Source organism: Columba livia, chromosome 1, assembly GCF_036013475.1.
Source record: "Columba livia isolate bColLiv1 breed racing homer chromosome 1, bColLiv1.pat.W.v2, whole genome shotgun sequence".
Taxonomy (NCBI): domain Eukaryota; kingdom Metazoa; phylum Chordata; class Aves; order Columbiformes; family Columbidae; genus Columba; species Columba livia.
Genome location: NC_088602.1, coordinates 153,384,262 through 153,407,584, shown reverse-complemented (window position 1 = coordinate 153,407,584; position 23,323 = coordinate 153,384,262). Strand labels below are relative to the sequence as shown.

Genomic DNA, 23,323 nt, shown 5'->3' with positions numbered 1-23,323 from the left:
ACCAAAAGGTCCAAAATATTCTGAACTGGTCTTTCCAAACTAAAATTAGTCATTTATATCTGAATACAAGGTAAACCTGAGCAAGTTGTGTTCAGTTTTTTGAGTAATAACCATGTTGAAAGAATAAACATTTAAAACAACAACACCTGAAGCACAGTTCATTTAATTAAGCTGCATAAGTCCAACAAAATTCCACTTTGTCCCAAACTTTTTTAGTAGACAAGTAGACTAATGGAGGTAATGGTTCACTTCATGCTGCATAGCCCTTCCATCTCAAAGTCTAGAGCTGATGAAAGAAATGCACGGAGCCCAGTAACGTAAGCCCTGGTAAACAAAACTGAAATACAGCTCAAGACATAATAGATTAAAAAAATGCAAATAACCTTGAGATGAACATGCTGTCTTCATCTGCCACAACTGCAGCAGTTCACTGCAATAGTGAAGGTCAGGATCACCAGAAAGTACCTCACTCGAAATAACTACATTCAGCTGTACCACATAACTTTTCAAGAGAAGTGGAACATTCTGATAACTAAAAAGCAATATTCAATCATTTCTGCAGAACTGATAGTAGTTTAGATGAAGAATTATTTTAGGAAGAATGAAACCTTTATTAGAACACCTGTATTTGAATATTTTTTTTGCTTTCCCTGCCTACCCATTCCTTTGAGAATATGGGGATGAATTACCAAAATTCTCCTCCTGAACATCAGTCACAGATTCTTTTATTACTTTGACTGTTGAAAGAATAAAGATAGAAAATGGGATGACATCATCCTACACAGCTTCACTGTATTTTTTTCCAGTCTGCTTGTGCCAGGATCAGAATTAATAGCAACACAGAAGACGCAGACAGGAACGCTGCCAATTTAAGGAGTGGGGCAGGGGGTGTGGGATACACCAAACCCACCTTCCTGAAAGCAGATAAACCCTGTTGGAGACAAAGTGCAGCTGAATATCAAAACAAACTGCTAGCACTTCAGAAAAAGAGATTAAAAAAAAAAAAAAAAGTCACCTTTTTTTTAGGATTAACTCCAAAGTTATTTCTATAGACAGAAACTATAGGGGAGCCTTTGTATGCTCTGAACTCTGGAAACTTAATCACCATTGATAAATATTGCTGTGCAGAACCTTCAAGCAAGAAGATATGTCCCCCACTAGAGGTCAAACTGAAGAAAATCAGACCTTATCTGCTTTAATCCCCATAGTCCAACATCAACAGGCAAGATCCAACTGGAAAAAAAAAGGGGGGGGGCTGGAGGGGGCAGAGGGAGTCTACAAACTCTGCAGCTTTCATTACTACACGTCTCATAACCTGATCATTTCCTTATACCATTTGGAAGAAGAACATTTCAATATGAATCAACAAAAATAGTTTCATAAAGTAGGTCGTTGCTGCAGCAACCAGGCGCTGTTTGGACTACTCCCTGCCACAATGACCTACTTTTCCAGTAATACGTAACCCTTGTAGTAGGAGCCCAGTTCCTCCTTCCCTTCGGAGCCACTCCGAGAGGATTCCCGTACAGTGGCCAAACTTTACTCCTAACCCAGACAGAGAAAAGCTTCAAGAAGGTACAAGCAGCAGGTCGGGTTGGCTCCTCTGTGTCATATTTCAAAGTGTCGGCTGCTAAAGGTTAAATGAAACCTAGTATGTGCTCTGAGTTCAAAAAGTACCGAGGCAATGTTCAAAACTGGCAGAACTGATAAAAAACAGAAGGGGAAGGTGTCAGGGCGAACAGCAGTTTGCGAACAACGTGTCGCCTGCCAGAGTCAACAGCTGGCAACGAGCCACAGACAGGCTGCCTGAGCACCACATCCAAGCACAAGCTAGCAGGCGTAATCCTTTGTTACAGGTCTAAATAACGTTAAGTCTGCATAAAAGAAGAACCCTCCTGAATGACAGGTGAAGATAACACATTTTCAAATCCTATTTAACCCTGCACGGACAGTACAGCGGCACATACAAAAGTACCAGGCAAACCCAGGAAGTAACATTGCAATTACTTGATTTCCTGTTTGCTCTTGCTATTAATGACCAGTAACCTGATGACAAAGGAAAAAAGATTACTAGTGCAACTTCTCATTGAACTATATATAAATCTTATGAAGAAAACTTATCTCTGTAGAAATAAGCCTACAAGGCTTCAAACATCAATCACACTAACTTGTGTATAGGTTTCTTTTTTTCCAATCAATTTTTACAAACCCTAAGTTCAAAAGCTTTCATTCAAGATAAAATTTAAGAGGCAAGCACAAGAGACCAACACTTCCAAGCAAAAGACAACTCATTCTAACAAAAGGCAAGCTATGCATTACCGTATAGTACATCCTAATTGAAACTGCAGTTAACAGAAAGATTCTGACAGATACAGCTCATACTACAAAAGCAGAAAAACAAAACACACACAACAAAGCTCTACAAAGCTTACTTTACCTTAGAACTTGTAAGTTCAGCAGGAAAAATACTGGAATTGATGACAACATGGTATGGTGAGTGGAAAAGCTTTTTAAATTTCCCCCACCCTTTTAGTTCAGAACAAATCATATGTAATGAGATAATTATGCCAGCAAATATCACACTCTTCAAACAAAACAGCAAAAAATATCATCTAAGCATTAATTTTACGTTACCATTGTGCTTGACAAGCCATACAGCAGCAGTTGCAAAGGAAGGATTCTGGAAGACAGACTAGCAGAAGAAAAAAATACCATTGAATTATGAAAAAAAAAAAAAAAAATAGAAAAGCTGCTGCTGCAAGAGCAACATCTGATCACTAGTAACATGTTGCAGTTTGAAAGTGTGACCTCCAGTGCCAAAAATACAAGCTCAGCTACTTTGTCTCTTAGGAAGTAGTAAAGAGCAAGAGTAAAACTTTCAGTAAAGGCAACACTGAAAAACTTTGGCAAACTAACGCAATTTTTCAGAGTCGGCACTGAAAAAGAGGTTAGCAGAGTTACATATGAAAGAAAGCAGGAAGACAAAATCTAAAATGTAAAAAGAGGAACATCCATGTTATCCTCACAAACCATGATTTTCTTCATGGTTTAGAAAAAAAACACACTACTGCTGAAATACAGTGACTTTATTGGCAACTAGCTTACAGAAAGGAAATTTCAATCAAATGAAAAAAAAACTCTGCTCACTGAAAAACACCAGTGGGATCAGCACTAATCTTTACACAGGTCTCCTCAGATTATGAAATCCTGGAAATAAAAGGGAAAAATATACCACAATGAAAACCGAACTATCAATATCACAACAATTTAAAACTTTTTCCTTTGTCATAAACTGATGAAAGTACACATTAGTAGATGTTTCCAGGTCATACCAGTTAAGGAGTATGCTGGAGAAAAGAAAATGAACAAGTCACTCATAAAAAGTAATTGTAAAAAGCATTTACGTGATTTGGGAAATACTACATAATAGCAGTAAACAGCAAACAGTTATATTGTCTAAAAAGAAGCAAACATAAAGCACAGTAAACTAGATCTTATTAAGCCTGCCATCTACTGAAAAATAATGATGGGAAGTCACAGGAATGATCCCTAGGCAAGCCATATAAAACAAATAATTCAGATTACATCCTTTGCTTGATCACCCTCATTAAGACTTGGATAGTTTCAATTTCCTCAGTTCACAGCTAGCAAGACTTATGGAAACAAAGACCAAACCCAAAATGCAATCTTCTCTCCAAAGACCCTTCTGAAACCTGCATGGCAAAAACTACTCTGTAGAATATTTTATTTTAAATGCATATCTCAGTATTACAGATGTAGAGTCATGTCTCTCCCATGAGAGAGGAACAAGGAAAACAATAGTAGGCAATCCATGCTAAAAGCTGTATTGTTCTCTTTAAAAAAAAAATAAAAAAATAAAAAAAATAAAAATTAAGGCTGGGGGGGCGGGGGAAGAGAGTTTATTTTCGATAATGTGAAATACGAAGAACAGGATAAAAAATAATTTAAAAACACCACCAACAACACAAAACAACACTACACCACTTGATGCCATAGAATTTACAGGCAGAAAATTTCAACTCTGAAAACTCACAAGAGGATACAGGAAAGAAAAAGTTTACTGCATTCTTCAATTAATCCAATGTATTGGAAATAAAATAATTAACAATTTTTAATGCAAAGTCCTCTATAAAATAGTGTCTCACAATTCTATGTACACTTCTCCAGTACTTCAGAAATGCACATATTACAAAACTGAGATAAAGCTTGCCATGGTGTTTCTATACCTTTACTGCATAGTAAAATTATAACCCTTATAACCATGATCATTTTTCACAAACTATGTAAGGCATGAAGTAACAAGTAACCTACATGACAGTCACCTATTTATTTACTCATCTTTCTGATGAAAGTTGCCCTCATATTTCTGTTATTTCAATCATTTTTCCTCTCTCTAAACTACAGCACAGTTTACCCTTTACCTACAAGGCAAGTAGAATCTTTGTATTAAGAAAAGAAAAATCTGCAAGTGCTGGACTTCACAGGTTCCTTACTATAAAAAGTAAAGTATTTCCTAGGTCATGGATACCACACTTTGAATAGGAACAACTCCTGATCTGTTATCTAAGTAGCCTGTGTTGTAAATATTTCCTCTCCATCACAGAAGAGTCTATAACAACATGCATTCATACTTCCCCATTTGAGCTTACACAGATTTTTTTCTTTTTTTAACATTCCTGGTTTTAATTTTGAAAGTATAGGGTTTTGTGTTCTGTAAGGAATCAAACTTATACTGCAAGAATTTTGCAGCCTTCGCTTTTCACAGCTGTACAAGAGTCACAAACATACGAACAGGTGTTAAAAATGAATGCATATAACTGAACAGGAAAGGAAATGCTTTCCTACAAATCAAGAAACACTGACAAAGTAAGTTTCAAATCAAGCCCCAACAACTACTCTAGTTTAGTTGCAGGAGGAAACAACATGTAACACAAAAGCTCAGGTGTATATGACATCACATGATTGTCAGCACAGAAATCAGTCTTTCAGGACGCATCCTGACCAATGCTCAACTGGAAGAAATTCCTTCTACCTCTGATAATCCAGACAGGTTCTGTCCTATTGCTAGGAGCTCGTTGCATTAGCATTTTCAAAGAGATTATGACACCTGAATTTACTTCTGAAACCTTGAGTATTATCAAATTGTTATTTCCTACCCAGGTTTACCAATATAGACTTTCAGACCTTTCAAATAGTAATGCAATTTAAAAAAAAGTACAGAAGAAAAAATGCATACTTCAGGAAGTTCTGTTCACTGCAGCTCAGCTACTGTCTAAACTAATGCTAACAAAGCTCCATTAGTAATTGGTATGCTCTCAGATTTGTAACTGTTCCAAAATCATAGATATACATGTGGACTTTAACCACAGCTGTCTCCATCTATACACTTGAACCAGAACATGGCAATATTGACCTCTTTTCCCCAGTCCTTCCTGGTCTATCCTTCACCTCCACTAAACCTTTTACTCCTGCATAAAGAAACATTTACACACAAAATTCCAAAGCAGTGAAAGCAAAAGCTTAACGGTGACCTGAAAATATCTGGAGGCTTTGGGGTTAGAGGTACATTGCAATTATAGTTCACTTGTTGACCTAGATTGCAAAGAACTTGAAAGCCAGGAGTATATAGAAGCACATAAACTAACCTTACTCCACAGCTATATTGAAGTTCTGAAAATGTAACTAAAATGTATTGCACCAAAACACCATAAAGTTCTTAACCTGACAATCAAATCCACTCCTTTCCTAGAAGTAAGCAAAGGCACAGATATTAAACCTGCTAAAATGTGATATACGAATTACTAAGCCTGTAAAACACAAAGCCACACATTCCCACACTACTTACACAAGCAAGTCATACTAAGCTGACTTTTGTCTTTTTAGGTCACTATGAGAAGGTCACAAAATTCCCTACAGTGAAGAGTTTCTTTCAATATACAAATTAATATGTCACAGACTTCAGTGTAACTTCCACACTGAAAAAATGGGCGATCTCACTGGCAGCTGGACCTTCCTCCTGTCCCGGTTTATGTAACTGACCTGAAAACCTGCCAGGCATGGAGAGGGTATGGAAAACAATCACCTTCCTTACAAATAAAAGCTTCCTTGCTGTAGGTAAACTGTCAGAAACCAATAAGTTCAGGTGGTACAATGATAAGCAGCTTTAACTGCAATATTTGCATGATGAAATATGTTTTAAGAGTAGCTTCCATTGGTAGGAATGATGACATTTTCATAAACTGGGGGAAAATACACTTTCTCACATGAAAATGGCCAAAAGAAGATGAAAATATAGAGAGTAATTTGCCCTGGAGAAGTGATGCAAAATTCATTGGCACTGCCACTGATCAGTTGGAGAAAAAAAAAATCTGTATTCTTGATTGCCTAAAAAAAAAAGCTGCTTTTGCCTTCACCACAGATGGTGTTTGTTGGGAGTTATTACCCTCCTTTTTAATGACCAGAGGAAGTAACTCCACAAGCTGCAAACAAATAAAGAATGTGATCTATTGATATTTAGCTAAAATAAAACAAAACAGTATTTCTGGTCCCAAGAGAGGGAAGACAATTCCTATGGGGTTGTTCCAAGGCCACATTTGTCCATTGATACTCAAAGACCACATGCTATTCTCACATATGAAGAACACTCTCCTCAGATATACTCTTGATAACCTCAAACCTGGAGATCAGTGATGTAAAACCAGGTATCTCAAACCTCAAAACTTCTTAATGTGAGGAATTAGATTCCTTCAAGATCAATCTTGCGATCAAAAAGCAAATTGTATAAACACTCACTGGAATTTTTCTGGCCTATAATAACTACTACTTGGAAAAAAAACAACTTATTGAACATTATGTATACAAGTGGATTTGCAGTACCGCCTGCTCTCTCCAGACCAACTCATACAGACTTCTCATCCAATTTAATAATAGTTACATTACAGAATTTGGTGATACAAGATAATTCACCAAAAAAAATAAACAATCACAGTGCAATAACTGGCAGAACTATCAGTCACAGTCTGACAGCCTAACAAAAAAAAAAAAAAAAAAAAACAAAACAGTATTTTCCCCTAACACAGTAAAAAGGCTGATAAAAGGCTGATACTTATTTTCAACAATATAACTTCAAAGGGTGTCGGTACATGGCAAGCCACAGAAGAAACCAATAATCACCTTCCAAAAAACACCCAGTGGTTACTACACACATGAGCAATGCAGGCCGCAGTTATATGGCCGTTTCAATCTGGAACTATTCCACACTGCCACTGAAAGAACTGGTACTTGCCCTCCCTACACTCGCCTCTTCACTACTGCTGCTGGAACCTTTTTGCTGGCCCAATCTACCACGGAGCTAATCCTGCCAAAACTGGTAACTAATCTCTTTTGGACAGATGCATGATCTAACCTGGTTCATCACAGGGTTGTGTGCTATCACGAAAGGGCGGAACCAGCCTTTTCATCAACACTGCAGGATTAAAACCACGAGGACATGCGTCAGTGTGGTTCAGTGGCATACTTTGGAAGTCACTGAACTAGATCATATAACACCATGAACTATAGAGGGAATCGCTGAATTGTGGGCACTTCTGGGGCAGAGAGGGCTTTCTATGAAAGAGGACAAGCAGGCAGCCTGGGTGTGTGGCACTGGAGGGTTTCTCCAGTCTAACCCCAGGTACCACAGAACTCCCATCTGAAGACGTGACTTCTGAAAACAAGTTATCACTCTTTGGTAACAGATTTGGAAATTCACAGATTAATCACCCTCAGTTGAGTGGGCTGGTCAGACAAAAGTGCTCTAAAGTGCACACTGAGCTAGAGTTGAAGGCGCTCATTAAAAGGCACGATGGGTATGTCCAGCACAGGAGAACTGATGTTCCTTGCAGACCTGTTACACCCTGGCTATGGCAGCAGAGTTTAGCACAGGCCACCTACCCTGTAAAAGAAACCCCAAAGTATCTGCAGAATACACACAAAACTAATGTTACTCCCAAACCTGATGCATCTGTAGCTTTGTATGTAAAAAAACCACAAGTCTTGTCTCTATTTATACTTTAGATTATTGTCTTGATGTTAAATATTTCACAAAGCAAACAGATTTTCATCCCAAGTGCTACATCATGAAGACAAAGCTAAATAAATGGTTTTAGCAGGGAAGTCATAATTATTTTGGCACACTTCTTTCTATATACCAAGAATATCACCAAAATTAACAAAGTTTAATACACAGATTTTGCCTGCCTGAATTACTAACTTTGCGGGATGTTGAACACACCAATATTGTCACACAATCTACTAGATAAGCAACACAAGTTTTATTACTTTTATTTTACAAGTTAAAGTTCTTCTCTTGAAGAAGGATTATAAAAAAACAAATACAAGAACCAGCAAGATTAGACCATCCATCTTTTTAAATAAATTACTGCGGGTCTTTTAACTAGCATGTCAAAAACATACACACACACTCAAAAAGATAAACTAAAAAAGTAAATTATTAGCCAAAGTAAATTCTTATACAGCAACTAAGGGAATGTTTGCATTTCTTTTCAGGTATTGTGATCAATTGCCACTCTGCACTAAAACCAGGGCTAAGTGAAACCCTCCCCTAAGTTATATTGCTAAACATGAGATCCCATCCTCCTTAATATGGAAAAGACTGTCAGCACATATGAACACATTTTTTCATAAGTAGGTAATGGTTATGTGTTGGAGTACATTAGTCATATTCTTTGTCTACTCTGTTGACACAGTTAAATACATGCTAATTCTGGTGCCAAAAGTTTAAGGGCAATTGACAAAACTTTGAGTGTTAGATCGATTTACCATTTAGCATCTCCCTCTACCATTTCCCCCCCACCTTTTGCTGCACTGAATAACCTCTCTTTCGTAAGCCTTGATCTGTGAGCAACACTGGAAAACTCATTACATAGAAAAAGCATGTCACAATGGAAGCACATCTTGATTTACGTGACAGCCTGAGAGACAGAACAATAAGATGAAAAAGAACAGAACCAGAAAAAACAACGTGAGTTGAGGAAGGCCCTGGCACTTGTTACGTAGCGTTCATGATTTTAGAACAGGTAGGCTAAATGCCAGCAGAAAGGAGGTCAGTAAGACCATGTGACTGCTTAGTAATTAGACTTGCCCAATAGTGCAATTACACAAAAATATTAGTTCATGAGTGTTACATGACTGCTTAAAGAGAAAAGCTAATCAGAAAGCAGCCACGTATCAAAGGGTACTATTTGCCAGATTTAAAACACAATTTTAAAAATGAATCATAAGTGCTGATTCTGCTGGGGAAGAATATTACTTTTAACAAGAAACTAAACCTCCTGCTTTTTCATATCCTTGCACCATTTTTCTCATATCCCTTATTTCAGTCATACTTTGAATTCTGACAGATGAGAGTTTTGCCCGGGGCTGTAAGACCATAAACTAACCAGAACATAAACTCTCGGTATCAATCAATGCAAACTAAGAAAGCACCACTGTAAATTCACACCAGATGATTATATTTGACTCATGTTCCAAATGCCAAAGGGCTTCTGCTCCTAATCTCAAATAAAATATTTTTGACTAATTCAACACCCTACACCACAGGCATGTAAGCAAGGATCTTGCTTACAGTCATCAAGTGATCAAGGAGATAAAACGCTTGATTATCAAATGCAAGTGCCAAATGGGACTGGTAAACAAAAAAATGCATCATAAGTCTTGTGTAAGCATACTATGAATGTGTGTGTTATCACTGGTTAAAAATAGTTAAATATGTTAAAAATGGTTAAAAACACTGCAACCTAAAAGGGATTCTTTCCAAACTAGTAACTGTTCATTTCAATAAAGATGTATTGAGATCACTCTAATAAACACGCAGCCATAGCAGCCAGATATTTTATGAAGTTACTGTACTTTTAAACTTGAAACAAACCTGAAGATGTCAAAAAACAGGCTACAAAGGCAGTAAGATTTCCCACTCAAATCCATGTGCAGCATGTGGCTTGAGGGTATTTGAGTACCAGGAGATTGTTTGAAGTGCTTTGGATAGAGGAGTTTTAACTTACCCAGGGGGGCATGGGGTGGCAGTGAAAAAGCACACAAACCCAAAGGACTAAAATCAAAATGCGCATCTTCATAAAATAAATTTTAAGAAACCCACACCGCCAAAAAAACTCAGTGCCTCTAATGAGGAACTGAAAAAAGAGATGGTTTTCTTCACATGCAAAATGCAGCGCAGGGACTAGTTGTCTTTTAGAACACTAAAAACGTTTTTAAAGTAAACCAACTAGCAAATATATCACATAGGAATGTATTCAAGGACTGCATTAGCTAATGACCGTATTAAATAATCATTGAAGAACCAGGGCAGTAGTACTGAAGACATGAACTTCCTTCTGCTAGAATCAAAGTTCACATTTGTCCATCATTGACTAGCCCAGAGAAAATAACAAAAAACAGTCCAGCATTGTAATTGCAGAACAAATTAGAAACCTATGATGTATTCTTAAGACATGATTTAACACTAAGACTTGCACCAATTGCCCACATTATTTTAAAACTTAGTTGTTCATGCTTCACCCATAAAACTAATACCTCTGATCTTTCTTTATTAAGTCAGGATTTGTAATTCAAAAAAACTTAATCCCCTTCAACACAATTTGAAAAGCCTCTATAAAAGAAATGCACATCACAGACCCCTCAGATAAGGGAAGTATCTAACAATTACTATTCTTAAGTGGTATGAACACAATTTTGGCAGTGAAAATGGAATAACCATCAAGTCAAAGTTCATAGAAAGCACTTTAAGTATTTCTATTTTCTGAAAACCAGAAACAGGACAATAAGGAAAACTTCTCAAAATTTGAAACGAATAACACACTGAAACAAACCTCCAAAGGTAAATTACCTCACTACTATTTAATAAACTGGGATAGAAATTATTAAATCTGAAAGAAACAATCCCTGAAGAGAGATTAACTGTACTGAAAGCCTAAGAATCTCAACTTTGTCATTCTTCTATGACATGGTCTTAAGCCAAGTTTCATTGTGCTTGTTGCATAGTTAGGCAACTCAACTCTTTTCAGCATCGTAGTCTGGGCCAGCAAAGCTCACAAGCGTTTCAAGTTCCTGACACTTGTGTCAGACGACACAAGAACTCCACTGCAATATCAACCTTTTATAAAAGGGTAACAACTTTCAGATCCCTAGTGATGTTATGAAACTAGTCTTATCAAGATAAGTACGCACAGATGTACCACTAACCTTATGCCACATATTTAGCACGGAAGTGTCAGTCAGAACTCCACAGTGAAGTTCATTTTTGTATTAAGTAGGACCACACTTGTCTTGAAGGTGTAGGAACAGATCTGAATGCTCTGAAAAGGGACACCACATACCCTTCCATGCAGAAAAGCTACCCAGAGAATTTACTTTTGAAGCAAACAAGCAGCCTAACAGTTTTTTCCAGAATTTTGTCACCTTGTGTGGGCACGGGGTTTCCGGCTGCCCAGCGGGGCTGAGGTTGAATCCAGCCCTGCGGGCTGCTCCTCCTGAGGCTTGCAGCCCGACTCTGTGCTCCAGCGCGGGAAGGACCCGGGGGCGCGCTCGGACACCAAACCGCCACCCTCGGGAGTGGGAACAAGGTTCCCCCCTTCCCCAGAAAACCACGGCCCCCCCGCCCCGCTCGGGCCCTCACTCTGACAGAGCTCCCCCGCTTTTCCCTCCTCCCTCCGCCGCCTCAGCAGCCGCAGCCCGGGCGGGCGCAGGGGCTGGATATGTAACACAGGAGCCGCGGGGAGGGCGAGCGGGCGAGGGAAGCCGGCGCTGGCGGATGCCCAATCGAGCGGCGAGAGGCGGGGGGGTGGCGGGGAGGCAGCGTGACCGCATACATAACGCAGGGATTAGGGCTCCCATCGCCCCGCACTCACCGCCACCTGTTGATGCCCACGTTGGAAGAGCCGGCGAACCAGGGGTCCAGGATGTAGACGCAGCGGACCGTGTCGGCGCCCTGGATGCACTCCCGCAGCGCCGGGTTGTCGTGGAGCCGCAGCCCCTTGCGGAACCAGTGCACGGCGTTCACCCCCATGCCGCCGGGGCGGGCTGGGGGCGCGGGCGCTCAGCGGGAACCACCGCCGCCGCCCGCGGAGCCGCTCATCACGCGGCGCCGCCACTGGGCGCCCGGGCGAGCAACGGCCGCCGCCGCCCCGCGCGGAGAAGAGGCCGGGCGGCGCGGGGTCCGCGGGGCCTCGCTTCGGTCGGCTCTAGGACCCGGCGGAGACGGCGGGGGCGGCCTCCCGGCGCGGACGCATCACCGCGCGGAGCCCCCGCGCCGGGGAGAGCAGAGACGGAGAACGGAAGAGCAGGATCCGGCGGTCGCTCCGGGGCCGTGGAGCCCCCTCCTCACCCGCGGGAAGCGGCCGTCAGTACCGGCCGCTCGCGCCGTGTGCCAGCCCGCAGCCGCCGCCTCGCCGCCTGCCCTGTGACTCTGCGACGGGGCTCCGCCGGCCACCTCGCCCCGCCCCACGCCGCCGATTGGCCGGTCCCTCCCCCACGTGACTGCTGGCCCTCACGTTTCTGAAGTGTGTTCACTACCCGCTGATGCTGGAGGCGGCGTGGGGAGGGGAAGCGAAGGGCACGACGGGCCCCGCTGCCACGGCGGGGCGGCTGGCGGCCGGCGGAGCCCGCGATCTCGGCAGAAGTCCCACCCGCCGGGGCGGCATGAGGCGGTGCGCCGCGGAGAGGAGGGGCGCCGGGGGCGGAGACCGCGTTCCTCCCCACGTCTCGGTGCGGCGGGACCCGGATGAGCACGGGGCTCCGAGGAGGCTCTCGGAGGCGCCGATTCCTGTCAGGAGGCGCCTGCGCGCAACTGCCCGGCGCGCGCCCGCTGACCTGTTATGTATAGTGCCCTGCGCGCGTCCGCGGCGAGAGCTGCGCATGCGCGGTGGCGCATCTCTCCTCAGCCCCCTGGCAACCCGCGCGTTGGGGCGGGTGGCACCGGGCAGCGCGGATGTTGCGGGGTTGCTGCTCGGTGTGGGGCGGTACCGGCCCGGCCGATCCCACTGCACCCCATCCCGCGGGGCAGAGGCGGGGCGCTTATGTAAGCGTGTGCGCAGGGAGCCCAGCCCCCGCCAGGTGCCGGGCTGTGCGCGGTCCCCGCTGAGGCGCGCCCGGGCAGGGGGGCTGCGGGGCGCTGCCCCCGTTTTAGCCCTCGCATGTGTCCCTCTGCCCACCCCTGCCCTGTGTTCATGCAAGATCCGTGCTGTTGCTTACAAAACGGACCGTGTTTTTGTCGCCGCCCGCTGTAGCCCAGAGCGGGGAGTAAGAAAACCCGGAGCAGACGCCCCGACCAAGAGGCAGCGCTGGCTGGAGTTAAAGTGGTCTAGCGCTGTCAGTAAAGTCATTAGTAGTAAATAGTGTATATCTAATGTCTCCCCTTTTAATTACAAAACTCAAACCAACATCTGCATGCTGCTGACAGCAGGTTTCCCTGTACCTTCTCTCGTGTGTAATAGGGGCTCTAAAATTTCATATGAGTGGACATGTTAGTATTAAACTTAAATTTGTGTGCAGTGTTATTTTCCAGACAAAAGCCACCATTTTCTGTTGAGATCAGGTATCATCCTTCTAGCAGCTGGATATCAAGGTCATTAACGGTTGGACTCAGTGTTCTTAAAGGTCTTTTCCAACCAAAATGATCCTGTGGTTCTGTGTTAGCCACTAGATGTGGCTGACTACTGAATGAAGTGTCATGCTGATCGGACTCAGTAGAGCAATTTTGAGTCCTCACAGGGCAGCTCTATATGTGGATCTGAAAATAAACCACCACCTGTGCGTCACAATTCAAAGCTACAACTTCCAGGGTGTTCATAGACAAGACGGTAGCAACAGCAAGTAACTGCTTTCAAGTAAAAGGCAGAGGACTCACTTCAGCAGTACAGACGTTTATTGACTTCCAGAATTCTGGAGAAGGACAATACTTTTAAGAACTGAAGTTGCGCTCTGAGAGACACAAAAAGGAAAAGGCAACAAAAAGAGACAAGCATCACACATTTTCCTTCATGCTTTTCTTTCTTCACTTTGAATGACCTAATAAAATGTCATTAATCATCAAGGCATGCTAGCACGAAAGGCCCAAGACATTATTACAACCCCTTTCTATTTGTTTTTATATAAAATTTATCTATAAGACATGTGGATGCTGAACTCCTCCTAAGCACCTACTTTAACAATAACATAAATTATTATGAGTTTTTCAATTATTACTTTATCATATCTGGAACATCATATCCCACAGCTCATCATTCTGGTCCTGTTGTATACCCTTGCTGCAACTCAAAAAGTGGAGTAGCTGGGTCATTATGAAGTTGGGCATTGTTTTCTCAGTTAATAGAAAGTACATTCTTCCTTGCTTTTGTTTTGTTTTTATTCTTAAGAAATGCCAAATATTTGGTGAATAATTTTCAAAGCAATAAAATAGAAAAAGATATCTCAGTAGTTAATGACCATTTTCCATCAACCTCCTTTTAATTCTATAATTGTTGAGCACACTGAAGAAGATAAATTCCTTATTTTCAAAGGAAGTAATCTCACAATATAGTTTTTATTTCAAACTTTAAAATGTTTTTTTCATACTCCTTATGCTCCTTGTTGGCTCCTTAGAAGGTTGTGACACTGAAGATGGCTCTGAATGAAGTGTCTAGCCTCAACTGATCTGCCTTCTTTGGAATGCTGAGGTGGACACAGCCCTCCCTCACTACACCTTACGGTTTCAAAACCAAGTTGCAACCATTAAAATCATCAGTCTATAAACTGTTTGTTGCTACAGACTAAACAACAACAGTAATATATCATTAGCATATCATTATGTCAAAACACCATTTGGGTATAACCATACCTTCCATGCTAGGCAGCTTGTTCTTGATTTAGAAGTGGAAGGTGAATAATATATTAATTAAAATGTCAGATCTCAAGGGACGAGTCTCTCCAAGTTAGTAGAAAAAGAAATAGAATTACAGTTAATCAAGGAACTCATACAAGTAAACCTCACTACTGTGTTCTCTTGTGGGTAACTTTTTAAAAGAACATTATTGCAATAATTTAGCCTATTTAGCTCAGACCATGATCACAAATATCAAGGGAGTGATCACTCTGTGAAGGATGTGATTGTGCAGACCCAGAGTTAGTTAAAAAAAACCCTGATCTTTCTAGTCTAGAAATCATTTATGTGTCTCTGCTGATTTGTTACTCAAAGTTTAGAAGAAAAATAGATACAGCTGAGAAAAATGAGAGGAAGATGATTCTCATAATCATAACTTATTTAACTTCTGTAACACCACCAGCAAAACACTATAAATCCAATTACTACATCTGTGAATTTTATTATTTGTAATTCTTTGCAGTGATCATATGGAAGAAAATATACTGATGTAAGCCAAGCCTCCCATCATCACACCAGTGTTGCCTCTCATCCAAATTTGATCCTGAAGAGATTTTTCAGGATACTGCTTTCAAAAAGAGTAAAATTGTAGAATCATAAAATAGTTTAGGTTGGAAGGGACCTTCAAAGCTCATCCAGTCCAACCCCCCTGCCATGAGCAGGGACATCTGCAACCAGATCAGGTTGTTCAGAGCCCCATCCAGCCTGGCCTTGAATGTCTCCAGGGATGGGGCATCTACCACCTCTCTGGGCAACCTAGGCCAGTGTTTCACCACCCTCAGTGTAAAACATTTATTCCTCATGTCTGGCCCGAATCTCCTGCCTTTTAGTTTAAAACTATTACCCCTTATCCTGTCATAACACAGCCTGCTAAAAAGTCTTTAGGCTCCTTTTAAGCACTGAAAAAGGTGTCCCTGGAGCCTTCTCCAGGCTGGACAGAAGTGCCTTTGGAGAGGTGAAGACATTTGGCATCAGGAACCCTAAGGCTTTTGTTGCTGGGTGGTGTGCATGGTCCGTGCTGCGCTGTGCAGGGCACGCTGCCTCACTGGCATCACTATTTCAGCCTCAATTCTGGGTAAATACAAGAAACACCAATTCTGTTACCAAATCAATAGGATCATCTGTCTCTCCTCAGAACACAGGCACTCGGTAGCTTAATGTCCAAATGTTCACTTCTTTGCTATCATAATACTTCAAAATTATCTATTTCCAAATTATTTTGATTTTTTTTCTTTTTCTACCGTACAAATTCTCTCTTGAAAGCTGTTTAAATCCAACCACCTTTAATTATTTCTAATGATTACAAGGTCTATTTTAACAAGTGGAAGAACCTCGGGGGATTTTGCACCATGAAGAGACCGTGCAAGCCCATTTACCCCGCTGATTAAGAACACAGCGTACCGAGACGTGAACTACAGCACACTCCACTCACGTCTGCAGGCCGACAAAGTCCCTCTTTACTGAAAAATCAGCTTTAATGACTGTACTTCGCTGCCGCCCTCCCCTCCCCGCCGCGGCCTTCACATGGTACATCCCCCCCGTCGCCTTCCCCACCTCCGCGCGGTACCGATGGTAGGGCCCAGCGCTCCGCGGCGGCGAGCCAGGTCAGGCGCGGGTGTGGGGCCGGTCCCCGCCGGCTCCGACCGCTTCACACCGGCCGCGGGGCCCGGGGCTGGGGTTGTGAGGTGGCGGGTGCCTCAGCGGCGACCTGGCCGAGCGCCGGGGGGGAGGGGAAGCTTCGGCGCGGCCCTGAGCCGGGGAGCCGGCGTTAGAGGGCTGGCTGACGTGACGTTCGGCCTCCCGCGCTTTGACGGCAGATGAGGCCGTGTCGTAACAGTGACGGCGGCCCGGAGATAAACGGGGCGAGGCGACAGGAGGAGAAGCTGCGTGGCGATTAAGTGACGCGTGGTTGGGAAGGGAAGGTGCGGTTCCTCGGTGTAGGCCGCGAGTGACATTCCTGCCGGGTGACCTCGGCGATAAGGGCAGAAAGCGGCTGCGGTAGCGGGATGGGGAGAGCCCTGCCGGGCTGCCCGGCCTCGGCGCCTCCCGCCCCTCCACCCCTCAGCCGGGTCCCAAGGGAGATGGGGGGGTGTGGGTCGGGAGTGGTCCAGGTGGCCGGACTCAGACGACCAGGCCGTGGTTGTGTGCTGTCTTTCCATTTTCTCTGTGCTAAAACGCTGCGTGAAGACCTTTGGCTTAAATAGTGCTATGTTACCTTAAGCTTTTTTAAAAATGTCTTTCCTTTCCTAGGAAGAATCACAGAATGTCAGGGATTGGAAGGGACCTCAAAAGATCATCTAGTCCAATCACCCTGCTGGAGCAGGAACACCCAGATGAGGTTACACAGAAGGGTGTCCAGGCCGGTTTTGAATGTCTCCAGAGAAAGAGACCCCACAACCTCCCTGGGCAGCCTGTTCCAGTGCTCTGTCACCCTCACTGAGAAGAAGTTTCCTCTCATATTTAAGTGGAACCTCTTGTGTTCCAGTTTGTACCCGTTGCCCCTTGTCCTATCATTGGTTGTCACCGAGAAGAGCCTGGCTCCATCCTCCTGACACTCACCCTTTACATGTTTATAAACATTAATGAGGTCACCCCTCAGTCTCCTCCAAGCTAAAGAGACCCAGCTCCCTCAGCCTTTCCTCATAAGGGAGATGCTCCACTCCCTTGATCATCTTTGTTGCCCTACGCTGGACTCTCTCCAGCAGTTCCCTGTCCTTCTGGAACTGAGGGGCCCAGAACTGGACACAATATTCCAGGTGTGGTCTCACCAGGGCGGAGTAGAGGGGAAGGAGAACCTCTCTCGACCTAGAAGGAAAAGCTTTTTTTCTGTTTTCTATTTTTCACCCCCTAAAAGGTCAGTCAAGCAGTAGAACAGGCATCCCAGAGAGGCTGGACAGGCACCTTCCGTGATGGAATGTTTCAAGATCTGACTGGACAAAGCAGCCTGTGCCTATAGCAGACCCTGCTTTGAGCTCTTTGAGGTCTTTTCCAATCTAGAGTATCCTAGGATCCTCCATAGCTTTTTCTAGAAAGCTTTATGTTGGTCTAGCATGTTTTTGTAATCTTTTACCTCATTTCCACTACTGATGCAAAGCAGGGATTCACATTTTGTCTGTATGTGCAGAAGTGCAAATGCTTACTATGCATTAATTACAAAACTGTTACTTATTACCACTCCAGATTTCTTCACAAGCTATTTACATCCTGTCTATACGGATCTCTTCTAGATAGATACCTACTCTTCCAGGTTAATTCAAAATTCAGTCTAGGCCAGGGCTGTCAAACTCATTTTTACCTGGGACCACATCAGTCCTAAAATTACATTTGGTCCTTTGAAGGCAACTGCAAGGCTGATGTGGCCCTCAGTGAAAATGATTTTGACACCCCTGATCTAGGCATTCAGTAGTTTCCTTTAGTTCTCTACAGCCTACAGTTTGCTGTAATAAAAATGGCAGTGACCAACATATAGTAGTAGTCATACTGTTGCTCTCCTTAGTGAAAGATTTTGTGAAAAATACAACATGAGTAAGAGGTTGGTTTGCTAATTTTTCAAAAAGTGAGATTTGAGTCTCAAAACACTCATTCAGAAATTCAAAATTTCTGAATGAAATGAGGCATGAATCAGCCAGTTGATCCTAGGATCCATCTCCTATAGAAGGTATACATAGGACTCTTATTAAATAATGAAACTTATAACACCCTTTACTCTGTAGATGTAGGTCACTGCAAGTGTGACAACAAGCTGGATCACAGGTAGCTTCCAGGGAGACATTAGTTCACTTCCTTATTGTGTTATGACATCTGGTGATAAGAGGGTGCTGCTGGCAGTGAAAACCAACATCTAAGATGGCTGGGTTTTTTCCTTAATCTCTCAACTGATTTACAATCTCCACAGCAATATAAGTGTGTAAAAAGTTGCAGTGGGGTCCTACATATTAGGACAGCATTTCAGCATGAGCTCTAAGAGACCTCTGAACTCTTGGAATAGGTCATGTACCCAGAAAATGTGATACTGTCATCTATGGACTCTGAAGTCATAACTTTTAATCATCTTATCTGTTTCTATAGAATACGATGACATTAAAATCTGTTAATCTTATTTTGCATGTTATAGTTTACTTAGGGCTATACCATGGCTCCTGAATACCCCAGTCAAATGTGGTTTAGCAAATAAAGTTTTCCTTCATTTGATAGCATTCTGCATTTCTGCATGGATGATCCTCGCTGACAACAGGAAAAAAATTACTATGCTGTCAAACATTTTCAGACAATGTAAAACTTCTTCTAAGTGAACATAAAGATCATTTCCATGTCAGATCTCAGAAGAGCACAGTTTACTATATGAGAATTTTTAAAAGCTCTGTAATAGATAAAATGACTGTTTGTTAAGTGACTATTACTCACAAGGCAATTTTGTTTAACAGCAAGATTACACATTGAAGTAAAAGTCATGGTTAGTTATTTTTCCAGTTTGTACTTTGGAAGTATCATCAGACATCCCAACCAATTTTAACAATAGTTTGCTGGCAGTTTCCAGCTGAGCTGAAGCATTAATGAAGAAAGTCCTGATCGTTCAGAGATTTACTTCCTCTGACTGACCCCACAAAATCCAATAGAACTGCTGACAGGACTCAGAACTGGTGGTTGTGTCACTCCCTGCGGAGGAGAGGCTTTAGTTTGCAGTCCCCACAAAACAGTCACTTTTTCAGGACACGAAAAGGTCAGCACATGAAAAGTCTATGACTTACCTACACATACAGCACTCTCAGGGCTATTTGGAAAAATCACCTCCTCTGTGGTGGAACTTGCTGGACAGCACTTCTCAAGTCACAAAGTTTATGAAGATAAAATCATTAGCCTCGGGGTTATGACACAAGCAGCTTCATTAGGCAATCAGATTTTGCCTCAGAGATTTGAAATAATACTAAAAAACAAGTTAGTTACTGATAAACAACTTCTGTCAGTAACATAAGCTTGCATACAGAAAATTATGTCTACTGTTAGTTTATGATGTAGTAACATAATAAGTCTAGCTTTTAGAAGATGAAAAACATCAACTTAAAAGCAAAGGTACACTTTCTTGAGATAGTGTATTTTAGCCCTGGAAAATATGTAACTTTACCTGGCAAGTAGATAGAGGCTCTGTCACTTAAGTTCTCTAAACAGGGGTTAGACTGTTATAATAACAGTCCTTTTCTCATAAAAAATTAACTTCATGCTCACATAGGTGCTTTTCGAAACACGCTGTATTTTGGGAGAGGGAAAGCAACCATATAGATAGAATTGTCAAACGCACAAATTGTGGGGTTTTTTCCATTGTCAATTCGAGCACTTTCAACATGTTACCAGCAGCAACAATTAGTGCAAGTATTTCACAGACCAGCGATTCTCCCTTTCACACCCTGTGCTGCCAAAAGGTTGTTAGGAAAACACCACCTAGGAGGTTAAAGATAACACTTGCTATATTTTCCTGTTTGACTGCTGTGTCTCCTTTGGCCATTGCAGAGCGGGTGGCACCACATGTGCCGTTGGCGATACTTGGCAGTCAGTGTGAGCAAAGGTGGGGTACGGGGTTACCCACAGCTACCCCATGGTGGCTGTGTGGAGCCCAGCACAGCCACACACCTATTCCAGGAGGACTCTCTGCCTGCTGGGGGTGGCTGGCAAGGACAGAAGTGACCTGGAGACAGAAATAAGGTGTCAGTGCAAAGGGCAGCAGTAGCAAAGTAGGTACTGGAAGAGGTAAGCGAAGGGCTGAATATGTTATGGTGTACTTGCTTCCTACCCCAAAATACCTGTGTGCTTATTCAGAACCCAATTAACAGACTCAGCTAGTGAAAAACACATACATAAAGGTTTTGATGATTTTTTCCCTTAATTACAAGAAAAATGATTTAACAATGCAGTTAGGCTATGAACTGTTGAAGGAGCACCAGGGCGGTCTGTGACACATGAAGGAACAAGTCATGCTCCAAACAATGCTTGAGAAGTTAAGCAAATACATTCGGAAGAGTCAAGAAAGATATTTAAGCTGCTTTTTAAAAAAATCATTTAGTAGAATTACTGTCAAATTAAATTGCATGAAACATTCTTCTAATATAGCATGAGTGAGCTGTAATGTAATTAACAGTGTTAGCTGCAGGAAACGACTGACAGTTTCATTCTTGTATGACTGAGCATTTATACGGAGAGAGCGCTACCCCCACATCAGGTCTGTCGCATCCACATGTTATTGTTCCTGTGAGACATCCATCAGAACATTAAGCTTTCACAAGTTTTTCCCCATACACACTTTCACATGAATTAATAAAAAACTCTGTTGAGAATAATCATGCCAGCTCAGTCTAAATATCAATGTCTCTTGAGAACATTATGAGGTGTATCTTCTACCTTAAATGTGTTTTCTTATAGTTGTTCTCTCTCCATAGGGCTGAATTCCATGATGTTGAGAGGAGTCACTCTTGGTACAAAAAACAGATTTACTATTCTGTTGGCAAGATCTCAATACTGTAGCCCAGGATTGATTTTTTCATCAGTATGGACTGAAGTAGCAAACAGAAGCTTCCTAATACATTCCACTTACACAACTGATACAAAATCAAGAGAAGAAAATAAGAAAACCATTGAGAATCTCTACAGCTTGTCAGTTGACGTTAAGAAAATACGCCGGCTAAAGGAATGGGTCCTTCTCCGGGATGTGGCCTATGTTAAAGAAGTTGCTGATATCTTACAAGAAATGGGAGCGGATGAGCCGGCTGTAGCCAGTATTTTAGAACGCTGCCCAGAGGCAATTCTCCATACCCCTGCAGAGGTAAACTCTCAAAGAACTCTGTGGCAATTAGTATGCCAGAATGAAAAACAGTTGATTAAATTAATAGAGCAATTTCCAGAGTCTTTTTTTACTACTCAATGTCATGAGAACCAGAAGGCAAATATACTGTTTTTTCAAGAGTTGGGACTTAAGAATAATATAATCACCAGGTTCTTAACAAGTGCACCCGCTATTTTCTACAATCCTGTTGAGAAAAACAAAAATGTCATAGAGGAATTACAAAGAAATTATTTAAGTTTAGGAGGTTCTGATGCAAATATGAAGATCTGGATACTGAAGTTACTGAGCCAAAATCCATTTATTTTATTAAATAGCTCCACTGCAATCCAGGAGAACTTGGAATTTCTCCGGACGAATGATTTCTCTGACCATGAAGTTCTACAGCTGCTGTCCAAACTTAAAGGTTTTATTTTTCAGCTTACTCCTACTACTATGCAGGAGAGTATGCTTTTTTCCAAAAAAGTCTTTAAGTGCAATGATCAAGAATTAAAACGGCTAGTGCTGAAATGCCCAGCCCTTCTCTACTATCCTGTTCCAGTTTTGGAAGAAAGACTCGAAGGACTACTGAAGGAAGGAATTTCTATAGCACAAATTAGAGAGACACCAATGGTGCTGGAGTTGACAACGCAAATTGTTCAGTACCGCGTTAAAAAACTCTCCGCTTTGGGATATGATATAAAAAGTGGAACTCTAGAAAGCTTGAATGGTACTAAGAAAGATTTTGAAGTCAATTATGGTAAGATACAATCAAAGAAGGAGAGACCAATTTTTAATCCTGTTGCTCCTTTAAACATAGAAGATTAATTTGAATGCTTTACTTTGTATTACACAAAATAAAATTTTCAAAGAGAAAAGAGATGCTGGTTCTTGGAGAAGAACTGAAACAAAATTAATCTTAACCAGAACGTAGTCCTATGCTGTACTTTGTCCTGGAGTGGGTCTTCAGCATGACTTCATTATACAGTTGTGGCTTTCTAATGCTTTCAAATAATATGAAAGAACCTGGTTATGATAAGGGTGGCCTTTCTTTTCTCAGGGAGTACCTCGCATGGGCTGGTTGTTTGGTTTTTTTTTTTGGGGGGGGCTGGAGTGGGGAGGTCTTCTCTTACATTTCCTTATCTAACAGGGCATTAACCACTTTGGAATTTCAGCTCTGCCCCTGCCCAGTCCTGTCTGTGGTAGTGATTAGCATCATCTTTATCTGAGAAAGATAAAAGAAGGGGAGTTGCTTTTCAGCAGTGTCCATCACCCCGCAGAGCTCCATTCCTTATTGCTGCAGTAAATAGCTCCAGCTCCCAAATTGCCACAGACTTGACTTCTGGGATGGAAGGGCCCAGCCAGATTGCGGTCTGAGGACAGGCAGGATACAGTATTTTTTATTTAGTGACTGCTACAGTGAGATCCTAATATGTGCAAACCATAATGCAAAGAAACTACAAGACAACCTCCTTTAAATTTCTGAGACTTCAGAACATAGCGGCAGGAGGAAATACATCTATTGCTATTGTCTAGTTCTTAATTTCTTACTTTCTAGCAAGATC

General features: G+C 42.2%; 2 protein-coding genes across 7 annotated transcripts in view; one reads left to right on the top strand and one right to left on the bottom strand.

Annotated features, from left to right (window-relative positions):
- CRY1 (cryptochrome circadian regulator 1) overlaps positions 1 to 12,850 on the bottom strand; it is a 41,960-nt gene extending 29,110 nt beyond the window's left edge. The window contains exon 1 of one of the 3 annotated variants that reach the window (XM_065059843.1): positions 11,943 to 12,850. In XM_065059843.1, the coding sequence (XP_064915915.1) occupies positions 11,943 to 12,100 (158 nt within the window). In that variant the 5' untranslated portion in view covers positions 12,101 to 12,850. 3 annotated transcript variants of the gene reach the window in all.
- Positions 12,851 to 16,317: 3,467 nt separating this feature from the next.
- MTERF2 (mitochondrial transcription termination factor 2) lies at positions 16,318 to 22,636 on the top strand. Of its 4 annotated transcripts, XM_065039279.1 has the most exons (3): positions 16,513 to 16,554; positions 17,201 to 17,301; positions 21,379 to 22,636. In XM_065039279.1, the coding sequence occupies exons 1-3, from the start codon at positions 16,520 to 16,522 to the stop codon at positions 22,584 to 22,586; spliced, it is 1,344 nt and encodes a 447-aa protein (XP_064895351.1). In that variant the 5' UTR covers positions 16,513 to 16,519; the 3' UTR covers positions 22,587 to 22,636. The 4 variants fall into 4 exon arrangements, with proteins under 4 accessions (XP_064895376.1, XP_064895359.1, XP_064895351.1 ...); XM_065039304.1 differs by lacking the exons at positions 16,513 to 16,554; positions 17,201 to 17,301 and adding an exon at positions 16,318 to 16,477; XM_065039287.1 differs by lacking the exon at positions 17,201 to 17,301 and having other exon boundaries at positions 16,332 to 16,554.
- Positions 22,637 to 23,323: the final 687 nt, after the last annotated feature.